Raw genomic sequence first — 22,273 nt, 5'->3', positions numbered from 1 at the left:
GGGCTATGATGAGAAAAAGGCTGAGATGGCAAGGGCACGTTCTGCGGATGAAGGATAACAGATTGCCGAACATTGTCTTTTTCGGCCAACCGTCTTTGGCTAAACGGAAATCAGGTCGTCCGCGGTTGGGGTGGGAGGACGTCGCAAAGAAAGATTTAATGGAAATGGCAACTTCCTGGGAGGATGTAAAAAGGGATGCTTTGAACAGATTAGGATGGAGGAGTAGCGTGCGTAGGTGAGTTGGCCTCGTGAGGATTGGGGCTGCGGTGAGTTGTTTGTAGTAGTAGTAAAATAAAAATTTTGCATTTGAAAATTTCAAAAGAGATATGATACATAATTTAGAGTTACGAAAAACGTTATGAAAGTTTCAGATAAATTTTTTATAAAGGTAGGGCTATTTTTTTCAAAGTTGAAACATTAACATTGTGTGTTAAAGTTACAGAAAAAATAAATAACAATTCGTTCAAAATCAATTTCAGTTACTAAAAGAAGAGTTAAATGGCTATAAAGGTAAAAGGGGTAGACAGGTTAAAAAGGTTTGAATGAGGATAAAAAGGGTTAAATAGGATATAGTTTAAAGGGTTAAATATGTTAAATGGTTGAAAGGGTTAAATAGGTTAAAGGTTTAAAAGTACAGAATGGGTTTAAGTTTGAAATGGTTAAAGGGAGTTAAACCCCATCCCTCTTCCTCCTTCGACGGCTTCAATGGGATCCCTTAGTAAATTCTGCAAATCGTGGGAAGATTTGGATTAATTACTATTTAATTACAATAGTCATGGGAATTAAACGCTATGAAAATAAGAAACCATCTTGGATCTGGCAGAATTTGATAAATGTAATTATAGATAAAAAAATTGGACTTAAATAAATGAATTTAAAATGAGAACCGCCTCAGGTAGGGCTACTTTCATATTTCAGCAGATATACAATACCTTTTGGGATGGATCAAGTAAAACATAGAGAAATGCGGAATACAAAATCGAGAAAATCCCGCAGAAACAGATTATTTCTATATGTAAAACATAGAGAAATGCGGAATACAAAATCGAGAAAATCCCGCAGAAACAGATTATTTCTCTATGTAAAACATAGAGAAATGCGGATTACAAAATCGAGAAAATCCCGCAGAAACAGATCATGAGCTCACTACTTTCATACAGAAAAATACTTTAGCCAGCGTTGAGGGTGGGGCAAAACAAGAAGTTCATGAAGTGGGATTTTTATTGCTAGTCATCATACTAGACTGAGTGTTTAAAATACAATGACAAATAAAAACTTTGATAATTTGGTCCTTTTGACAAAAAACTTTGACGCTCTTTGCAACCTTCGTTTCACATTTTGCCTTTTGATTTAGTCCCATATATCATTCAATATTCCTTGACAATTTATATTTAATACCTCTAGCAGTTCCGGAAATATTGCAGATGCGTTATTCTACAAACAAGTAGAATGATTGAAAAAGAAGCAAAAAATAAGCTAAAAACATGTAGCACCAAACATCTTAAGCTTTCCTTTGAAGATGCAGCTGTCCTTAGGAATGACCATCTTGTTAATTTTGGAATTTTTACAGAAAAAAAGCCTTATAAAGTTTATCTTATTAGTTTTCGTAGTTATTTTCATGGTTCAACGTGGCGACATTAACGAAAATGTGGAACAGGTTTTAAAACTAATAATATTGAAACAATCAAAATAAGTCTTAGAAAATTGGTTTTGCGGTATGAATAGACGGTCCAAGGGGCCGAAACTGTTTTTATTTTGATGTCCCTGGTACTTTGAAGAAACTCTGCAATATTTTTAGAAAATAGAGGAAAAATACTTACCTCCTGCAATTCTGAAGGAATACTTTATACATTTTTTTTTCGAAGCAATTTTCCAGGGTTGAACTGGACATCCAGACTCTAAACATTGTTCTTTTAGCGCTTCTGGATCTGGTTCTTTGTCTGATAACATGTTGTTCTCCCCTAAAAAAGTATTTTAGGACAGTTACTAAAGCATATTAGTTCTATATTTTATTTGAAAACATATTTAAAACATTTTTCTTTTTATGAAAAATATTACTAGTTACTAAAGCATATTATTTAAATATTTTATTTGAAAACATATTTATAACATTTTTCTTTTTATGAAAAAGTTTACTAGTTACTAAAGCATATTAGTTATATATTTTATTTGAAAACATATTTAAAACATTTTTCTTTTTATTAAAAATGTTACTAGTTACTAAATAATATTAGTTATATATTTTATTTGAAAACATATTTAAAACATTTTTCTTTTTATGAAAAATATTACTAGTTACTAAAGCATATTAGTTATATATTTTATTTTAAAACATATTTAAAATATTTTTCTTTTTATGAAAAATGTTACTAGTTACTAAAGCATATAAGTTATATATTTTATTTGAAAACATATTTAAAACATTTTTCTTTTTATGAAAAATCTTACTAGTTACTAAAGCATATTAGTTATATATTTTATTTGAAAACATATTTAAAACTTTTTTCTTTTTATGAAAAATGTTACTCGCTACTAAAGCATATTAGTTATATATTTTATTTGAAAACATATTTAAAACGTTTTTCTTTTCATGAATAATGCTACTAGTTACTAAAGCATATTAGTTATATATTTTATTTGAAAACATATTTAAAACATTTTTATTTTTATGAAAAATGTTACTAGTTACTAAAGCATATTAGTTATATTTTTTATTTGAAAACATATTTAAAACTTTTTTATTTTTATGAAAAATGTTACTAGTTGCTAAAGCATATTAGTTATATATTTTATTTGAAAACATATTTAAAACATTTTTCTTTTTATGAAAATTGTTACTTGTTACTAAAGCATATTAGTTATATATTTTATTTGAAAACATATTTAAAACGTTTTTCTACATTTGGTTCCTGACAGAGAAGATTATTTTTTTTTAAAGGAGAAAACTTGGGACTAAACAGTAGATAAACAGAATGGTGTGTATGGCTATCCCTTTAACACACTTTAATAAAAAACATAGAAATAAACATATCTTAACAGAAAAAAGGCTGGTGCTGCTTGAGATAGGTTCAACACTCTTCGAAAAAAGGAAGAGAGATTTAGAGGATCATCAAAGCGGTTATTATGGCCATATCCAAGATTTTGACGTAGTAGGTCTTAGACTTTTACAATGAGAGAAGGAGGCGATACCCAAACTCTTGTTTGTAGTGATTTTTGTTCGTTTCAAGCTTGAGTTGCATATTTAATTAAAGTTTCACTCGTTTTAAGATTTTTTTTATTCATTTATATTAATATCTATTGTATGTTTGTTTGCATTGATTGTTTATTTAATTTCTGTTCGTTTTAAGTTTCATTTATACTTCATTTATACTTCAATAGCAAAATATTTCTTTTCGCTTTAAGCTTGATTATCATATTCAATCTAAGCATTACTCGCTTTAATATCTATTTATTCATTTATATTATTACTTGATGTATGTTTTTTCCTATGATTGTTTATTTAATTTCTGTTCGTTTTGGCGTTTCATTTATTCTTTAATAGTATATTCTGGTCGTTTTGAGTTTGAATTTTAACAGGTATTTGTATCTGCTGAGCTTAAGTTTAAAATGGCCTTTACTTTTCTTTGAAAAAATTATTTTTCGGAAAGTTTTTTTTTTAATTAATTTTGGTTCATTTTTGATTGCAAAAAGTTTCAAGTTTTTAAAAATTCCTTATTTCAAAATAAAACTTAAAAAAAAACCAAATGTTCATCAAAGTATCAAAACTGGTATCAAAGTAACAATATCAAAGTGAAAAAGTTTGCTCCCTTTGAAATGAGCCCCCTGTGAAGTTTATACGACCACCCCTTCTATATGAAGTGCCTGTGGGGAAAAACAAATGGAGTATCGGGGAGGCTAGCTGCCCTCCGATCACTTTTTACTCTTAAAAAGTGAATTACAACTTTCAATTTCAAATCAAATGGGCCCTGTATGAAGTTTATGCGAGCATCCCTTCCATAAAAACCTTATATTCCCCAGGGCATACCTTACAACGCCTACCCTCGGGCTCTGGGGGGTGTGTCGACACCGGAGTTTCGTTATCTGAACTTTGAACTATTTTTAACAAAATGTCTACCTCAAAATTTTTATTCGATGCATTTAGGGCGTGAAGAGGGGGGGGGGCGAGTTACCCTCCAATCTCTTTTGACTCTTAAAAACTGAATGACAAATTTCAATTTCCAATTAAATAAACAAGCATCCCTTCCCTAAAAATGATATATGCCACCAGAGCATTACTTACCACGCCTACCTCTGGGCCATGGGGGGTTGCGTCGACACAGGGGTTTTTCTTATCTGACCTTTGAATTATTTTTAATGAAATGGCTACTTTAAAAATTTGTTAAGATAGGACTGGGGCAAAAAGGGTGTGTGGGGCTAGTTGCTCTCGGACATCTTTTAACTCTTAAAAACTGAACTAGAACTTTAAATTTCCAATCACATGAGCCCTCTCTGAAGTTTATACGAGCATCCCTTTCATAGGAACCATACATGTCCCCAGGACAACACTTACAAGGCCTACCCCCTCAGCCCTGGGGGTTTGTGTTGACACCGGAGTTTTGTTATCTAATTTTTGAACAATTTTTAAAAAACTGGCATTCTCAAAATTTGTAGCGGATGGGTTCGGGGAAAAAAGGGCATGGGGGGCTAGTTGCCCTTAAGTCTCCTGACTCCTAAAAAGTCAACTATAACTTTAAATTTCCAATCAAATGAGCCCTCTATGCAGTTTATACGAGCATACCTTGCATAAGAACCATACATGCCCTTAGGGCATAAATTAGAACGCCTTCCCCCGGGCCCTGGGGGCTGTATTGACACCGGAGTTTTTCTTATCCGACCTTTGAACTATTGAACAATTTTATTTTTAACAAAATGTCTATCTCAAAATTTTAATCGGATGGGTTTCGAAAAAGAAGGCGTGGGAGGGGGGCTAGTTGCCCTCAGATCTCTTTTGACTTTTAAAATATGAACTCGAACTTTAAGTCTCCAATCAAATGAGCCCTCTCTGAAGTTTATTCAAGTATCACTTTCATAAGAACCATGTATGCACCAGGGCATAAATTACAACACCTGCTCCCGGGCGCTGGGGGGTTGTGTCGACACCTGAGTTTTTGTTATCTGACTTTTGAACAATTTTTAATTTAATGGCTATCTCAAAATTTGTATCGGATGCATTTGGGGAAAAAGGGGCGTGGGGGGGGGGGGCTAGTTGCCCTCCAATTTCTTTTGAGTCTCAAAACCGAAGTAGAGCTTTCAATTTCCAATCAAATTAGCCGTCTCTGAAGTTTTTATAGACATCCCTATCATCAGAACCCTATATTCCGCCAGGACGAAACTTACAACGCCTGCTTTCAGGGCCTGGGGGGTTGTGTCAACCCCAGAGTTTTCGTTATATGGTCTTTAAACTATTTTTAAGAAAATGGGTAGCTCAAAGTTCTTATCAGATGGGTTTGAGAAAAAAGGAGGTAGAGGGGTGGGGGGGGGCTAGGTGCCCTCCAATACCTTTTGACTCTTAAAAAGTGAACTAAAACTTTCAATTTCCAATCAATTGAGCCCTCTTTGAAGTTTATACGATCATCCCTTCCATAAGAACCATATATGCCCCCAGAGTATAACTTACAACGCCTGCCCCCGGGCCCTGGGGGGTTGTGTCGACCCCGAAATGATCTTAGAACTATTTTTAACAAAATAGCTATCTCAGAATTTTTATTGGATGCATTTGGGAAAAATGGGTTTGGTGGGGGGGGGGGCTGGTTACCCTCCAATAAATTTGACACTTAAAAAGTAAACTACAACTTTCAATTTCCAATCAAATGAGAACTCTCTGAAGTTTATACGAACATTCCCTCTATAAGAACCATACATAGCTCTAGGGTATTACCCTCCCTGAAGACCTTGGGGGGAGTGTCATGCTCAAAGATATAATATCCAGAACTTTCAACTAATTTGAACAAAATGGCTATCTCAAAACTTTGATTGGATATGTTTGGGGAAATGGTGGGCGTAGAAGGGGTGTTAGTTGCCTTCCAATCACTTTCGACTATTAAAAGGGGCACCAGTCATTTAAATTTCCAATTGAATGAGCCCTTTTTGAAGTTTCTACGACAATGCTTTCTATAAAACCTTATATGCCTCTAGAGCATAACTTACAACCCTTGCGCTGAGAGCTATGGGGGGGGGAGGTTGTCATCCTCAAAGATCTAATTTCCAGAATTTTCAACCACGTTGAACAAAATGGGTATCTCAAAGTTTTGATTGGATGTGTTTGAGGAAAAGATGGGCATGAGAGGGGGGGGGGGGTTAATTGCCCTCCAATCACTTTCGACTATGAAAAAGAGCACGAGCCCTTTAAGTTTCCAATCAATTGAGCCCTTTTTGAAGTTTCTACGACAAAAATTTCTATAAAAAGCTTATATGCCCCCAGGGTATAACTTACAGCTCTTGCCCTGAGGGCTGTGGGGGAGTGTCCTCTTCAAAAACATAATTTCTATCTAGAAATTAACTACGTAGAACAAAATGGCTATCTCGAAATTTTGATTGGATGTGTTTGGGGAAATGGTGGGCGTGGAAGGTGTGTTCGTTGCCTTCCAATCACTTTTTACCCTTAAAAAAAGCACTAGAACTCTCGATTTCCAATCGAATGAGCCCCCTTTGAAGTTTTTACCACGACCCCTTCCATATGAAGTGCCTCTGGAGGAAAATAATAATAATAATAATAAAACATTGGAGCCGTATGGCCTTTACCATAGGCAACGCTATAGTGTTGCCTCTGATAAGGAGCAAATACAAAAGTCGCTCGTTGTCCATTGTTGCCTTAAGGTAATCCTTCACAAATGTCAACACAGAGAAAACTCGTCCATTTGAGCATGTTGTGAGCGGGAGTTTGAGCTCAGACTACCCTCACGACCTTAAGAACCTCAGAGTAAGCTTCTTTCAATCCTCCAGGGCTTTCGAAAAGATCTAAAGCGTTTGCCGGTTTCTATGGAAACTGCGACACATATGTACGAGCTATCAAAGCTTGACTCTTCAGCTCTATAACATCGATGCCAGCTTTACCAATGTATGTCGCGATCTCGAGAAGTAAATCTGTATTCATGAAGTCTTCGGATTTGGGGTTAAAGCATCGTGTGGGTTCTAGCACTGGAATATGGACAGAAAAACGCTCTTCAAACTCATTTACTACTCTGTCCAAAACCTATTAGAACTCTCTTCGTATTTTCTCTTTTGTTCCTGTGCCTTCAGATTCAGCGCTATGCTTTCCAAGTGTTGATGGCGTCAAATAGTCCCTCGGTCTTCTCATTTTGAACTCGTTTTGATTTTGCTAGTATGGATGAAGCAAAAGCGCTTGTTTCCGACAAATCAGCTTCGACATTAATAGCAATCTCCTTAGACTTGCCGTGTAGGACTCGACAATACTCGACATCACGCATTGTCTTCAGTTGGTTTTTGTTGTGGTAATTAAAATGCAGGGGTCTGAAATGATCAGATCTGGGGCAAGCAGTTGTTCAGAAATAGGGATGATCACTGCAAGAACTTCATGAGTGACATGCAAACTGAATTTGAAGGGAAACGACTTTAGTTGATTCTTAAGACCTGTAGCTTCTGCCGCTTCCTCCTTGTCAGAAGATTCTTGAACAACTGATAAAACTGCGAGTAAGCAGTCATATCTCACCAGAATTTTAGCCCCTGATCTATACCAGTAAGATTAACGTGTCACAACTGTCCTTTCAAGCGTTACCATGGACACGTTGGTAGTTTTCTGGGCCTCGACAAACAACTGCTATCGAGTGTTGCTGTTCGAGACAAAACCATAGACTGTTTGCAAAACTGAAAATACTGACAAAATTTTTTGTATTTTCTGTATACAATCGCCAAAAACATGGTTAAGTCTATGGGAATGACATTGAGTGTACACAGCTTACTGTGCTTTTTCCGAGAGAAGAGCCAGTGCTCCTGAAAAACTTTCACTCATTAAACTCGCCCGTCATGGCACTGTCCGGCAAGTTTTGACCAGTCAAGGCCAATACACTTTATTTCGATAAAATAAAAGTTCAAAATAGGGATAAAATCCTTTTTAATAGACAGTGTATAGAAATTCACAAAAATACCAGATATTTCGTTCACATATACAGTGACCATCATCAGTGGAGGTTCACTGTATATGTGACCAAAATATCTGGTATTGATGGCTCTTTCTTTGATTTTCATATCATGAACATAGCGCACTAAGATCGCAAGTTGTTCCTTTTTTGAGAGGTCTTTTGTTTCGTCAGCAAGAATGGCAAAATATTTTGCTTCCCTGACTTCTTTCGCTATAGAACCTTTAATTTTATTTCCTCTGACCTCAATGTATTTGCTTTGGTACTCGTGTGACAAGTAATGGCCATAGGCCTTGCGAGACTTGTCCGTCAGGTCCGGATTTATTTCTGTTAAAAGACCTACCGTCTCAACAAAATTCCCTCGATCGGCACTGGGCTCTCCTTCATCATGGCCACGGAACGCAAAACCTTGCCATCCAGGTAAGGCTGTAGTTTTTAGCAGAGCCTTTACATATCGTTTGTTCTCTAATATTTCCTTTTGCCATTCTTTGGAGAGGCGTAAGGGAACAGATTTGGTCGTCTCTGTCTGAATAGCTTTAAATTTGGTTAAGGAAATGATACATGCTATATGCTGATCACTGCTTTCGTATTTCCTTACCAGCTCTGAAATGTCTTTCCCCTTTCTCAATCCTACGTAGATGAACGCTCTTGTGTCATATCTTTCGCCTAATCTTAGCGATGATCCATTGAAGTGTCGGCAATAGAAGCAGAATACCGAGTCCTGTTCTTTAGAATATTTGAGCTATGGATATGACCATGGAAACGACTACAGGCTGACCGGGTACATAAATTTTGTGAGACAGTATAATGTGACAGGCCGAATCCGACGGAACCATGCCAAAGGAGATATTCTTCAAATGGGTGAGACTGTTGTTATGGGTGGTATAATTGTACCGAATTCAGTAAATTTTCCTTCAACCTGGACGTCTTTTTCTTTCAGTCGGAAATTCGGTACAATTTTGCCAAACTGGTACAAATTCAGTTCATTTGCAACAAAATTCAGCAATAATAACAGCAAAACTGTGGCCAAGATATGATTTCAGTAGAAAAAGAAAATGATAGGAAATCTGAATCGTTTGGATCTGAAGATTCTGACTCTGACGACAAATGTGTTAAGAATGATCAAGGCAAAGCCAAAAAAAAAATGAAAAATTACAAATAACAATTTAATAGCGGGATGGTAGACGGTTTCTTTGCCAGGTTTGTAATAAAAATTACAGTGGAGGAAAGACCCATGCTCTTCGATTGCCAAAAATAAAATTTCACATCAAGAACTTTAATGCACAGCAGCATACTACCAATCTGTCAAAGGTTTGCTCAAATAACATTGAATTTCAGAAGAGTGTAATGTTGCAGAAGAATATTGAAAAAGCCGAGCTGAAGCTCAGTGGCTTCATAGTAGAGCATAACCAATCTTTCAGGGTCATGGAGGATCTGCCAGGCCTACTGAAAAGTGTGTTCCATGATTCCATGATTGCATCTAAAATTACCTGCGGTCGTGCTAAAACGCGAAATATTGTTGTGAAAAAATTTGCACCTGCTGCAGATCAGACTCTCTCAATGAAACTTCTGAGAGGAAAGTTTTCAATCTTGCTGGATTAATCGATGGAGAAACCTGTTGTTAAATCTATAGCCCTTATAGCTCGCTTCTGGTGTCCTCAGCTGAAACGTGTCTGTGATCGCTTCTTAGGACTTGTCGAGGTGCCATAAGCAACAGCTCAAATAATGAAACAAGAAGTAGATAAGCTACTTTATTATAAAAATTGTCCAAAAGAGAATTGCACAGGATTTGGATGGGATAATGCCTCTGTGAATATGGGATAGATAAAGGGATTCAAGGCTCTGGTGAAAGTATACAATCCACATGTTCTTATTGTCGGCTGTATCTGCCATAGCCTCGCTCTAAGCTCGTCTAGCACCATCTCTATGTTGCCACAAGTCAACAAATGAAATATTATATTTCAAGGGGAGGGGGTTAGCCTTTACTGCCTTTGCGAAAATGTCTCCACCATCCTAAGGAATTTTCTACGTCCAGAGGTAGTAAGAAAAAACCGTTAGGTACGTATGACCTGTCCAAGCCTGAATACTTTTTGCATTTTTAAACAATCTATGTTGGAGCGAACGTGGAAGCTGAAGTGATAGGAAAACAAAAAATATTCCTGTCCAAATAGTGCGTGCCTTTAAAATCAATGTGAAGGGTGGCACATTTGATGTGTTTTTTTTCTTCAATGAAAACACCGAAACAGGTATTTTTCAATAGAAATACCCCAAAAGAGGTCTTTTTTCAAATTCAAGGAGAAGGATAAGAATCTAAAGTACAAATGTCCCATACTCCCAGTGGATGCTACTGTGGTGCTTCTAGTACAATCAATCATCATGGATGCAGTTAGTAGAGGTACAGGATAGTTTGGAGGTGCTGTCCAAACAGTGCGTACCTTTAAAATCACTTGCCTTAACTTTTACGTGAAGTTAGCAAAGGAGTTTTATGTTTGCTTCTACTGCAATTCAACCTTTAAGGTTTTGCAGAAAATGAAAGTCATTGACCCAGTTGTGACTGCGTCTGGCAAAGAAAACTTAGTACCAATACTAGTTATGTTCCCTAACCTAGTCGATCGACAATCTTTAGAAGAATTAAACTCTCAGTGGTGATCAATCCTTGCTGAGTCTAAGCATTTGCCACCTCAGTACTCTGAGTCCAGAGCTCTTTTGGGGGAAACTTAATGAGCTTCAAAATCATCTTGGCTCTGCGAGATATTCAGAACTTTGTACATTCATGTTCTCTATCATGTCCCTTCAACACTCACCAGCTTGTGTCGAGCGCATTTTTAGCGCAGTCTCAATTGTCAAAACGAAATCTCGAAACTGCCTTGCAGTTGAAACCGTTTACTCCTTGATTCGGGCGAAGAAGGAGATCCGCGATCACGGTACTTGTATCTCCTAGAATCCTTAGAAACAAACAAAAGGGAAGAAGAACGAGGACTTGACTTGACGAAATAAAAGATGCTGAAGAAGAAGAGATTGAGTCTTTGCTAAAAGACCTTGATGATGTTGGGCTCTGAAGTCTTTTCTTGAAATTTTAATTTCTCACCAACTGATTTGTCTAAGAAAATCCTTATCTTTTATCCAATAAAACCCTGCTTAGTAGCTCAGCTTTTAAGCTCCTGGTTAAGTAGGGGTTTGTTCTAGATCGGCCAAAAAGTGTATAAAAAGTACCTATGGCCACTTTTAGCAGGAGGAAATGAAAACAACTGCTATACTAATTCGATATTTGTGGGTTTTTTTTTATAAGCCTTTTCGTCATAAATTATAATATTTATGATATAAATTTTTTTAGATGTTCTTAAAAACCTAGGATCTGTTTTATTCAACAATTCTTTCCAATCCGTTTCCAACAATTTTTTCCAACTAAAACGCAGCAGTAATTACTTTTCATAAGCTTTTTGGAAGACCTGGAACGAAGCCTATGGCTGATAATAAATATACAAGCCTAAATAATAAGCTTTCTTGGACAGTAACGGAGTCGGACAATACAGTAGAAAATGAGTTAAGCTGGGGATTCACCTCACAGAATTTCCAGATTCCCGGCTTCCAGATTCTGTGTTTACGTTTTCTTCACATGCGATCTGGAACGTGAAGCCAGACCAAAGTATTCCGGGCCAATCCGGAAACAAAGGGGAATTTGAGTTCCAGATTTCTGGATTCTGGGAGCTTTTGTGCCCAAAAAAAAAATTTTAATGGTTGAAGAAACCGAATAAGAAATTAGAAATTGACTTTTAATAAACATAAAAATAAAATGGTTGTACAATCTCTGAAAACTACTGGAAGGTGGGAGTGAAAAAATCATCTAGGGGCTCTTTTTTGGACTGGCTTCAGTATCCTAGCCTTAGATTATGTGTTTTTGTTCGTAGAGACGATCTGACAATTCGTATGAAAAAAAAATATAATTAGGGTATTATGTATTACATTGACGACATCTTTGTCTTCTTAGATGCTCTTCAATTTTGAAGGAATTTAACTAATAATAAAAATGATAAAAAAAGGAGGAAAGAGAGAAAAGAAGGGAAAAGGAAGAGATTGTTTATTTTGTAGAGAGGACTGTTCGAAGGAAGATGTTAAAAGTTTTGGTATCTGGCACATTTTTTCCTGAAAAAGTACATTTTTAGAGCTTTGTTAAGTAAAAATCAAAATTTTGACATAGCAACACTGATGGGTGACTTTGCTGCAAATCTTTGAGTGTCTTCAACTTGCTGTTTTCTAATGGCCTGGTTTTTGGGTTTTCAGGAGTAAATCAAAAGCGAAAAAAAAATAAGGAAAAGGAAGAATAAACTAAGAGCTTCAGAGTTGAAAATTGGGCCCCTCAAAAAATCAGGGGGGGGGGGGGCAATGGACCCCCCCCCACAAAGGCGCCACAGATATCAGAGTCATCAAACTAGACTGATTGTTTAAAATACAAGGACAAATAAAGAACGTTGACTTCTTGGCCCTTTTGACAAAAAACTTTCACCCTCTTTGCAACCTCGATTCACATTTCTTCTTTCGATTTAGTTCTATAGACGATTCAATAGTCCTTGTTAATTTTTATTTAATATCTCTAGTAGTTCCAGAAATATTACAGATATACTCTTTTGACTACCTGGATGAAAATAATATCTCTTGATTTAGTTCAATATCTCCCTCAACATTCCCTAAAAATAAGCTTAATACCCCTAGTCGCTCTGAGGCATTGAAGGTACGCCCTTTTTGACAATAGAGATATACATTGTGTCTTTTGGTTCAGTTCAACGCCCCCTGAACATATTTTGATTTAGCTCAACATTCCCCTCAAAATTCTCTGACAGTTTAAACTCGATACCTTTAGCCGTCCCTGAGATTTTATAAACGTGCCATTTTGAAAAATTGGATGCATTAGTTCCTTTAGTTTATTTCAAAATCTCTCTCAAAATTTTCTAAAAGCTTAATGCACTTAGTTGCTTCTGGTATATTGCAGGGATGCTATTCTGATAACCTGATGCACATAGTGTCTTTTGAATAAGTTCAACACCCCTCTTAACACTCCCTGAAAGTTTCCAATTAATGCTCGAAGCTGCTACCAAGATATTGTAAATAAATCCTTTGACAGCTTGGATGCACATAGTGTCTTTGAATTTAGTCAAACGTTCCTTGGAAGTTTCAACTAATACCCTTTGCTATTCAAGATCTATGATAGATACGCTCTTTTGACATCCCAATTATATATAGTATCTTTGATTTAATTAAACATACCCTGAAATTTTCAACTTTATACCCTTAGCCGCACCCAAGATATCGCACAAGCCCTTCTTTTCCTTTATGAAATATATGTTTAAGCCATTGCCAACTTATATTATTTACGACCCTTGCAGGACCTTTAAGAGTCTTGTCATTCTCGGGCATATCTATTGGACCATTTGACTGACGATTTTGAACAAAATGGCTATCTCAAGATTTTGATCGACCGGCTCTGGAGGATATGTGTGCTTGTTAGAAAAGAAGTGCAATGGAGGGTGCGCATTGCCCTCCGACCACTTTTGACTCTTAAAAAGGACACTAAAACTTTCAATTTCCACCCAAATAAGTCCCTTCCAAAGGTTGTACGACCACCCTTTTCTATAAGAAGGCACTAGGGATGTACATAGCGTCATTTGATTTATTTCAACATCCCCATTAACTTTCCTTGGATGTTTCCAACTTAATAGCTTTAGACCCTAAGATATTGCACAAGTCCCTTCTTTCCTTTACATTGTTCCCCACCTTTTCTCTGGGCCTAGGGGGGTCATTTAATCCCTGGAAGCATATTTATTAGACTTTTAGACTATTTTGAACAAAATAGCTATCTCTAAATTGCTATCGAATGTCTTTGGAGGGCACGGAGGGCCGGTCAGAAAAGAAAGGCAAGGGAGGGGGCTGGATGTCTTCCAATTACTTTTGATTCTCAATAAGAACTTTCGATTTTCATTCAAATGAGCCCCCTTCAAATTTTCTAAGACAACCTCGATATTATTATAGATTTGTTAAACCGATAATTGTTAAACCGATAACATATATTGTATTAATCCGATAGTTTGGTAGATTTCTTAAACCGATTATTCATAACTCGATACCAGTTATTATGTAAATCTGATTTTGTATTAGATTTTTTAGCACACTCATCAAACACCGTACGATAAACTTACCTACCTTGATTGCCCATAGGGGTCGGCTCCGTTTCTTTTTTTCTAAAACGGAAACAACGGAACAGAAACAGAACAGAAACGTAAAAAACGTAAAAAACGGAACAGAAACAGATTCTAACAGAAACGGGAAAAAGCGGAATTCCGTTTTTAATTTTTCCGGTTTTTTTTTACCGAAAAATAGAAACGGCCTGTTTTTTTTTCTTTTTCACGGTCGTTTTAACAGATGTTTCAGTTTTTTTTAGTGTTTAAGGATTTATGAAAGTAAAATGAACATTGACAAACATTGATTAATAAAAAATATCAAGTATAAAAAAAGACCAAACATTCCCCCAAAAAGACCAAGCAGACCCTAGTTTGCCCCCCAGCTGAAACTTAGTTTCTTCCAAAATCTTTTCAAAACTGAGATAAATCTGCATCATAAATAATTTAAGCATCAGTAGAAACAAATAAGTTTTTTTTAGTTTATATTTATCTTTATAGTACTATAAAGTACCCTTATAAAAGTACCTGTTATAAAGTACCTTTATAGTACTTTTATAGTACTAAATAGTACCTTTATGGTCATGGGCGTAGGCAGCATATTGTCTAGGGGGGGCAGTCGATAGTGTGATGGAGTTTTATCAACTGCTTTTTCCAAACCATCTGCTTTTTCAGCCATATCTAATGTAAATTTGAAGGTCTAGGGGGGGGCTCGGCCTCCCCTGCCCCCCTTCTACGCCCATGTTTATGGTACCAAATGGTTTTTAGTTTTTACTGTCATTTTCACTTGATTTGGAAAAATTGGCTTGCCCCCCCCCACCCCAGGATTTTGATGAAATTACGCCACTGTTGATCCCCCTGTTTATTTATATTAAGAACCGTCCTTGCGTCCAAATATCTTCTGCATGTCCCTCCACGGACGTGTGCTGCTTATTTAAATGAAAAATACGTGTTACATAATCCATGTAAAAAACTTCACAAACTAAAAGCGGATATGAACAACGAAGGAGGAACGAAGGATATGAAGTGGCTGGAATATTTTTTTATTTACTTTTTTTTTAGCAAAACATTGAAGGCTTATTGTTCTTCACTTCAATCAGCACTAGAGCGCTGTCTCTGATAATGCACCATGGGGTATAAACAATGCATGTTCCTTTAATGACTATGATAGACGCAAACTTTCAGGGGAGAGTGACTTCCTAAGATGCAGTACTTTCCGGCCGAGTTTCCCTCGCCCCACCCTAAAAAGTTCAAGTTTGTCATAACCATTTATAAACCTGCTAAGGCTAAACAAAATTATTCGGAAATACACCTTTGTCTATTATTGTCTTATAATATAGTCATATAGCTATAATATGATAATTTAAATGTTTCTGATATACTTTAATAGTGAGGAACTTTTTACCATGTCCCCTAGATTTTGAAAAACACCTTTGACACCCCTCCCCTCTATATTTTCGTGAATTCAACACTCTGACAAGGTATAGAAAATCCGTAGGTATAGCTTTTGCTCGTTTTTCCCTTCTCACCGTCTTACCAATTTTTGGTTGATTTCGTAGAGTTTACTTTTGTTTTCTCTGTTATTTTTTCCACCTTTACTTACTGTTGTATTGTGTGGGTCATAAACAAACAAATTAACTAACATTAACCTTGTTCATTTTATTTATGCAGAAGGCTTGTTCATCTTTTATTTGAAAAGGATATTTTGTTTATCGAGTCTTTTTAACATCGTTATTGAAAGCTTAAATTCAAATCTTACATCCAAAAACAAACGGTTGAAAGCATGGATTTGTCCTTCCAGAAGAGCATTCTAAGTTGATGAGCGACAGGTTCTGTATTCCACCGGTTCCAGGCCAGGTAAACTCGTAACACCAAGGTTCAGTTGGTGGAGTTGAAGCTGTTCCACCTGGGGGTGCTGAGGTTCCATCTGAACCCTCCTTAGATTTTTTCTCGAAAGCCCTCCGTTGAAAGTAGTTGAAGTCAGGAAGGTTGTTTAATGATTCATCTTCTAAGTGAGACAAAGTGAATGATATTTTCTCGGCTTCTTCTGTAATCAAATAGAAAACATGCATTATGTTAAAATCTATGTAAACTATATGTAAATTTATATCATTTATTTTACAAATAATTATATTTGTGCTACTTCAATGTTGTCACAGTATTAAGCTAATTTAGTCAAAAATAGTGACAAATTTTCAATTTCCATGTTAACTCCTTCTCAGTAGTCCTCTTCCGGAGCGTCTAGTTTGACTGCTTCTCCAAAAATTCTCGTATATTTTTAGCTAGTTTTATTGTTTCCTGGCCGTCCTATCCAAGTGGTTAGCGTGCTAGACCTAAAACCCTGAGGCCAGGGGTTCGATTCCTGGTATCGTTGGTTGCTTGGTTTGGAATGGGGGTCAATGGTGTGACTCTGTAAGCTCAGCGAGATTCGTCTTAGCTCTAAATAGACTCCTGGAAAAATCTGGGGGAAAACACGGGAAGCGTCGGAGAATTTGGCCCTAACCACGCATTGCACTCCCGGCTGAACGCAGTAAATCAAAAGATTGGTACCTGCACTACGCAGACCATTAGTCGGCTTGAATGGTCTTTTAATTTGTCTAAATAGAGGGCTTAAAAATTTTGTGTCGATTGTATTCAGTTAATTGAGATGAAGTAAAAGGTTTCATCCACGGTTCAGAGGCTATTCAACTTTGTTTTATTAGCTTCTGTTAAATTAATTAAAAACACTTTCCGAAAAAGAAGTTTTTCAAAGAAAAGTAAAAGCCATATTAAACTTAAGATCAGCAGAAATAAAAACCTAGAGTAATTCCCACTCAAAACGACCAGAAATTACTATTAAAGAATAAATCAAACCCAAAACGAACAGAAATTAAATAAACAATCATAGTAAACAAACACACAACAGGTACTAATATAAATGAATAAATAAATTTCGAAATGAGTAAAACATAAATTGAACATGCAGATCTAGCTTAAAACGAACAACAACCGCTACAAACATGAATTTGGCTACTGCCCCCTTCTCTAACTGTAATTAAATAAAAAAAAGTTTTTTCAACTGAAAGTAAGGAGCAACATTAAAACTTAAAACGAACAGAAATTATTCCGTATATGAAAGGGGCTGTCCCCTCCTCAACGCCTCGCTCTTTACGCTAAAGTTAGACTATTTCTCACAACTCTATTTTTTAACACGATAAAAAACTTTAGCGTAAAGAGCGAGGCGTTGTAGAGGGGACAGCCCTTTCATATACGGAATAATTTCTGTTTGTTTTAAGCTTTAATGTTGCTCCTTACTTTCAGTTAAAAAAAAAAACTTTTTTTTTTTTATTTAATTTTTGAACATTTTTGAATTAATGGAGGTTTTGATTTTGGCTCACCGTACATGAATAATTAAAAAAAAACTGCATATTAATTTTACTTTTATTTGGTTAAATGGCTTTCTCGAAAGTTGTTTAATTTTATTTACGAACGTTTTTATTAGTAATAAATATAAACAACTTACGAATTAACTTACGTAAAGAACCTCTATATCCATTTATTTTTAATACGTATTATAGGGGGTTTGACCCCTAGTCAATACCTCGCTCTTTACACTAAAGTCCGAATTGTGTTCCAATTCTTTAAAAATGACCCCTTAATCACAAAGGCCGTTAATTAGAATAAATAGCTCTTATGAAAGTACTAAAATATCTTTGGCTTAAAGAGCGAGGTATGTACTAGGGGGTGAACCCAATCATATACGTAATAATTTCTGTTCGTTTTAAGTTTTGATGTTGCTCCTTACTTTCAGTTGAAAACCTTGTTTATTTTTTATTTAATTTCTGATCGTTTTTTAAATAATGCTGGGAAATCCGGAGCCCCCTTCATAGCAATGTCCCTTCCCCCATGAAAACTTCTTTCATAGAAAGATTCTCCCACAAAACCCCTGACCCCCCCACACTATCAGAAAAAAATCCCCCTTGAAAATGTCTGTATTTTTCCCAGTAACCAATTCTATATGTAAACCACTGTATATATAATTAGGTATATATACACCACTAATTATATATACAGTGATGTAAACATTGGGTAAAGTTCATAACCTTCAGCCCTCCCCCCGGGGACTTTGGGGGATTGAGTCATCCTAAAAGACATATTTATTATATTTTCAACTATACTGAACAAAATGGCTATAGCAAAATTCTTATCGGGTGACTTTGAGAAAAAATGAGCGTGGGAGGGGGCCTAGTTGCCCTCCATTTTTTTGGTCATTTAAAAAGAGTATTAGACCTTTTAATTTCCGTTCGAATGAGCCCTCCCACGATATTCTAGGACCACTGGGTCGATACGATCACCCCTGGAAAAAACAACAACAAACAAACAAAAAACAAATAAACACACATCTGTGATCTTTCTTCTGGTTAAAAATACAAAATTCAACATTTTTGCGGATAGGAGCTTGAAAATTGTACAGTAGGGTTCTCTGATACGCTGAATCGGATGATGTAATTTTCATTAAGGTTCTATAGCTTTTAGGGGGTCTTCCCCCTTTTTTCGAAAATCAGCCGAATTTTCTCAGGCGCGGAACTTTTGATGGGTAGAACCCAACTTGATGAAACTTACATATTTGAAATCAGTATTAAAATCTAATTCTTTTGATTATCTATTGGTACCAAAATCCCTTTTTTTAGAGTTTCGGTTACTATTGAGCCGGGTCGCTCCTTACTTACAGTTCGTTACCACGAACTGTTTGAAAGTCTATAGCCTACGGCGTTATTGGCGCTTTACTAAAAACAAATTATATTACAAATATTATTAGTTTTTTCCAAGTTCTTTAGTATTACTAGTTCATTTTACTTGATCTTTCCAATGGTTGTTTGAGACACATACAGTTTTAAAACGAGCTATATCACAAATATTTTCTTTTGTTCTTATTATAAAATTGAAAATGAAAAAAAATACTACAATGATATAAAATTTTGAACTGGTGAGTTTTCTGCAATTAATATTATTACATATCAAATATTTAGCTCAATTTTTTTAGTTCTTTTCAAGGCTGTCCAAGACAAATATAAGGCCCCTTCTTTTGCACTAAGATCCTGCATCTAAGTTCTCACATCTTTCTTCAAAGATTTCCGTTTTTTCAATTCGTCATTGTTCTAAGATCTTACAGCTCACTGATGTTAGCAATATCCGTGAAATACGCCTTCTTTCTACCATACAGAGCTATGACGAGAGAACTCTGATTATAGACTCGACACTGCTCTCAGACTGCTGATCAGAGCAGAATGATGAAATACGTTTGCAAAAGAACGCCATAAGATGTAAGATCTTAGTGCTAAGATTTCACTTTTAGGCGTTCTTTGTCAAAAGATGTAAGATCTTAGCACATAGATGAGTAAAAGAACGACCCTATAGTTTCACTAAAGACAAGAGTTTGGCTACTGTCTACTTCCCTAACTGTAAAAGTCTAAATCCTTTACAGAATTAAATAAAAAAAAACAAGTTTTTTAAACTGAAAGTAAGGAGCGACATTAAAACTTAAAACGAACAGAAATTATTCCGTATATGAAAGGGACTGTCCCCGCCTCAACGCCTCGCTCTTTACGCTAAAGTTTGAATCTGTCTTACAACTTTATTTTTTTAAACAATAAAAAACTTTAGCGTAATGTCGCTCCTTACTTTCAGTTTAAAAAACTTTTTTTTTTATTTAATTTCTGATCGTTTTTTAGTTAATGCAGCTTTTATTTTGGCTAACCGTCATTGAACAAGTAAAACAAAATTTGCATATTAATTTTACTTTTCTTTTGAAAGCACTAAAAAAACTGTAGCGTAAAGAGCGAGGTATTGACTTGGGGACGAACCCCCTCATATACGTAATAATTTATGTTCGTTTTAAGTTCGAATGTTGCTTCTTACTTTGAGTTGAAAAAACTTCTTTTTTTCAATTTAATTTCTGATCGTTTTTTATAAATGCTGGGAAATCCGGTGCCCCCTTCATAGAAATGTCCCTTACCCCAAGAAAACATCCTCAACGGAAAGATTCTCCCGAGTAACCCCCTCCTCCAGCCCCCCCACCAAAAAAATCCTTCCTGAAAATGTCCCAATAACCAATACTAAATGTAAACAATGGGCGAAGTTCATAACTTGCAGCCCTTCCCCTGGGAACTGTGGGGGATTAAGTCATCCTAAAAGACATATTTATTAGATTTTGGACTATGCTGAACAAAACGGCTATCTCAAAATTGTAATTGGGTGACTTCGGGAAAACATGAGCGTGGGAGGGGGCCAAGCTGCCCTCCAATTTTTTTGGTCACTTAAAAAGGGCACTAGAACTTTTAATTTCCGTTCGAATGAGCCCTATTTTGATATTCTGGGACTACTGGATCGATACGATCACACCTGGGGGAAAAAAACTAACAAAAAACAAATAAACACGTATCCGTGATCTTTCTTCTGACAAAAAATACCAATTACACATTTTTGCAGATAGGAGCTTGAAACTTCTATAGTAGGGTTCTCTGACACGCTGAATCTGATGGTGTGATTTTCATTAAATTTCTATGACTTTTAGGGGATGTTTCCCCTTTTTTCGAAAATAAGGCAATTTTTCTCTGGCGTAACTGTTGATGGGTAAGACTAAACTTGATGAAACTTATATATTTGAAATCAGCATAAATATTTAATTTATTTGACATATTTTTGGCATCAAGATTCTGTTTTTTGGAGTTTTGGTTACTATTGAGCCGGGTCGCTCCGTACTTACAGTTCGTTACCACGAACTGTTTGACACGAATTGTATTACAAAATATTTTCTCTCATACTTAATATAATACTAAAAAAAAGAAGAAAATAGCACTGAAATAAGATCTTGATCTGATGAGCTTTCGGCAATTAACACCAGAACTGTATTTAATATAATCTTTTTATTATTTTTTTTCCTTTTGAAGGGAGAGCAACACAAAGAGTCGTTTTCCCGTGACCAAGACTGCAGGAACCTCCAGCCTGGGTCGGCAACTTTTAGTAGCAAATAAGTATGGTGCCATTAGTCCTTTTGCCATTACAGAAAGTATGCGAAAAAATAGGTCAGTATTGACCAAAATCATGATTTTTTTCACATTTTTCTTAAGGTTTGCTTTTTTTTTGTGTTATATTAACCCCATGAAGTTGATATTATTTATATTTGTATTGTCATTCATTTTTTTCTTTGTTTTTTCTACTCCCATCGTTCATTTTATTTAGAAACAGGTGATAAATATCATTGACATTATTAAATTTATTAATTTGACTTTTGAAAGTCTAATGATCTTCCCTGAAATAAGCCGCAACATGTCAAAGCCACATTGCAGGCCCCTCAGCTGTAGGGGGACGAAGGAGAGAGAAGATAATTGGTATCTTTGTTGAAATAAATCTAAATATGACGATAGCCTATGGCATACCTCTTAGATTTTGATAGGTTCACTTTATCCCCTCCCCTCCTATATTTTTTTTAATTGACGCCTCTGCCGCGTAGATCATTATGCAGAAAGATATTACTAACCTACTGCTGTGACAAAATTGAAAGTAATTCCAATGATTAGAAGATGCACAATATACGCCATTTGAAAGACTAACCTTAGCATTCTTGGCCTTATCAATTATGATACTGATTACGATTTGTCTTTATCAGTACTTTACTATAAAGCCTAAAATACGCAATCGATGTTAATCTTTTTATTGCTCTAAATCATTTCTTGCTGGTTATATGGTTCTCTAGTTGAGAAAAGAGAGCGAAAGAGAGAGTAGAAAAAGAGAAAAAAAATTGCAATTTTTTGTTATTATTATGACTTAAAATTCTTTTTATTTTCTAATCTTATATTTTGCTAAACAAAGAAACTGTTTCAAATGAAGGTAAATTGCAGCGTTAAGACTGAAAAGGAACCAGAATTATTCTATATATAAGAGGGCGGCTCCCTCTTTTCTTAACTCTGCCCTTTTCAGGCTAAAGTT

General features: G+C 35.7%; 1 protein-coding gene across 1 annotated transcript in view; it reads right to left on the bottom strand.

Moving 5' to 3' along the window:
• The window catches only part of LOC148953331 (uncharacterized), a 30,158-nt gene extending 8,261 nt beyond the window's left edge, over window positions 1–21,897 (bottom strand). Inside the window, exons 1-3 of the mRNA XM_089087626.1 lie at window positions 21,825–21,897; window positions 16,065–16,352; window positions 1,821–1,961 (exon numbers count right to left, since the gene is read on the bottom strand). Coding sequence (XP_088943752.1) covers window positions 1,821–1,961; window positions 16,065–16,352; window positions 21,825–21,885 — 490 coding nt within the window. The 5' untranslated portion in view covers window positions 21,886–21,897. The remainder of the gene's footprint in view (window positions 1–1,820; window positions 1,962–16,064; window positions 16,353–21,824) is intronic.
• Between the last annotated feature and the right edge of the window lie 376 nt (window positions 21,898–22,273).

The sequence above is a fragment of the Artemia sp. Qi Xiang Cuo genome, chromosome 4 (genome assembly GCF_049724085.1).
Source record: "Artemia sp. Qi Xiang Cuo chromosome 4, ASM4972408v1, whole genome shotgun sequence".
Taxonomy (NCBI): Eukaryota; Metazoa; Arthropoda; class Branchiopoda; order Anostraca; family Artemiidae; genus Artemia; species Artemia sp. Qi Xiang Cuo.
This window is presented reverse-complemented; position numbering and strand designations above follow the sequence as displayed.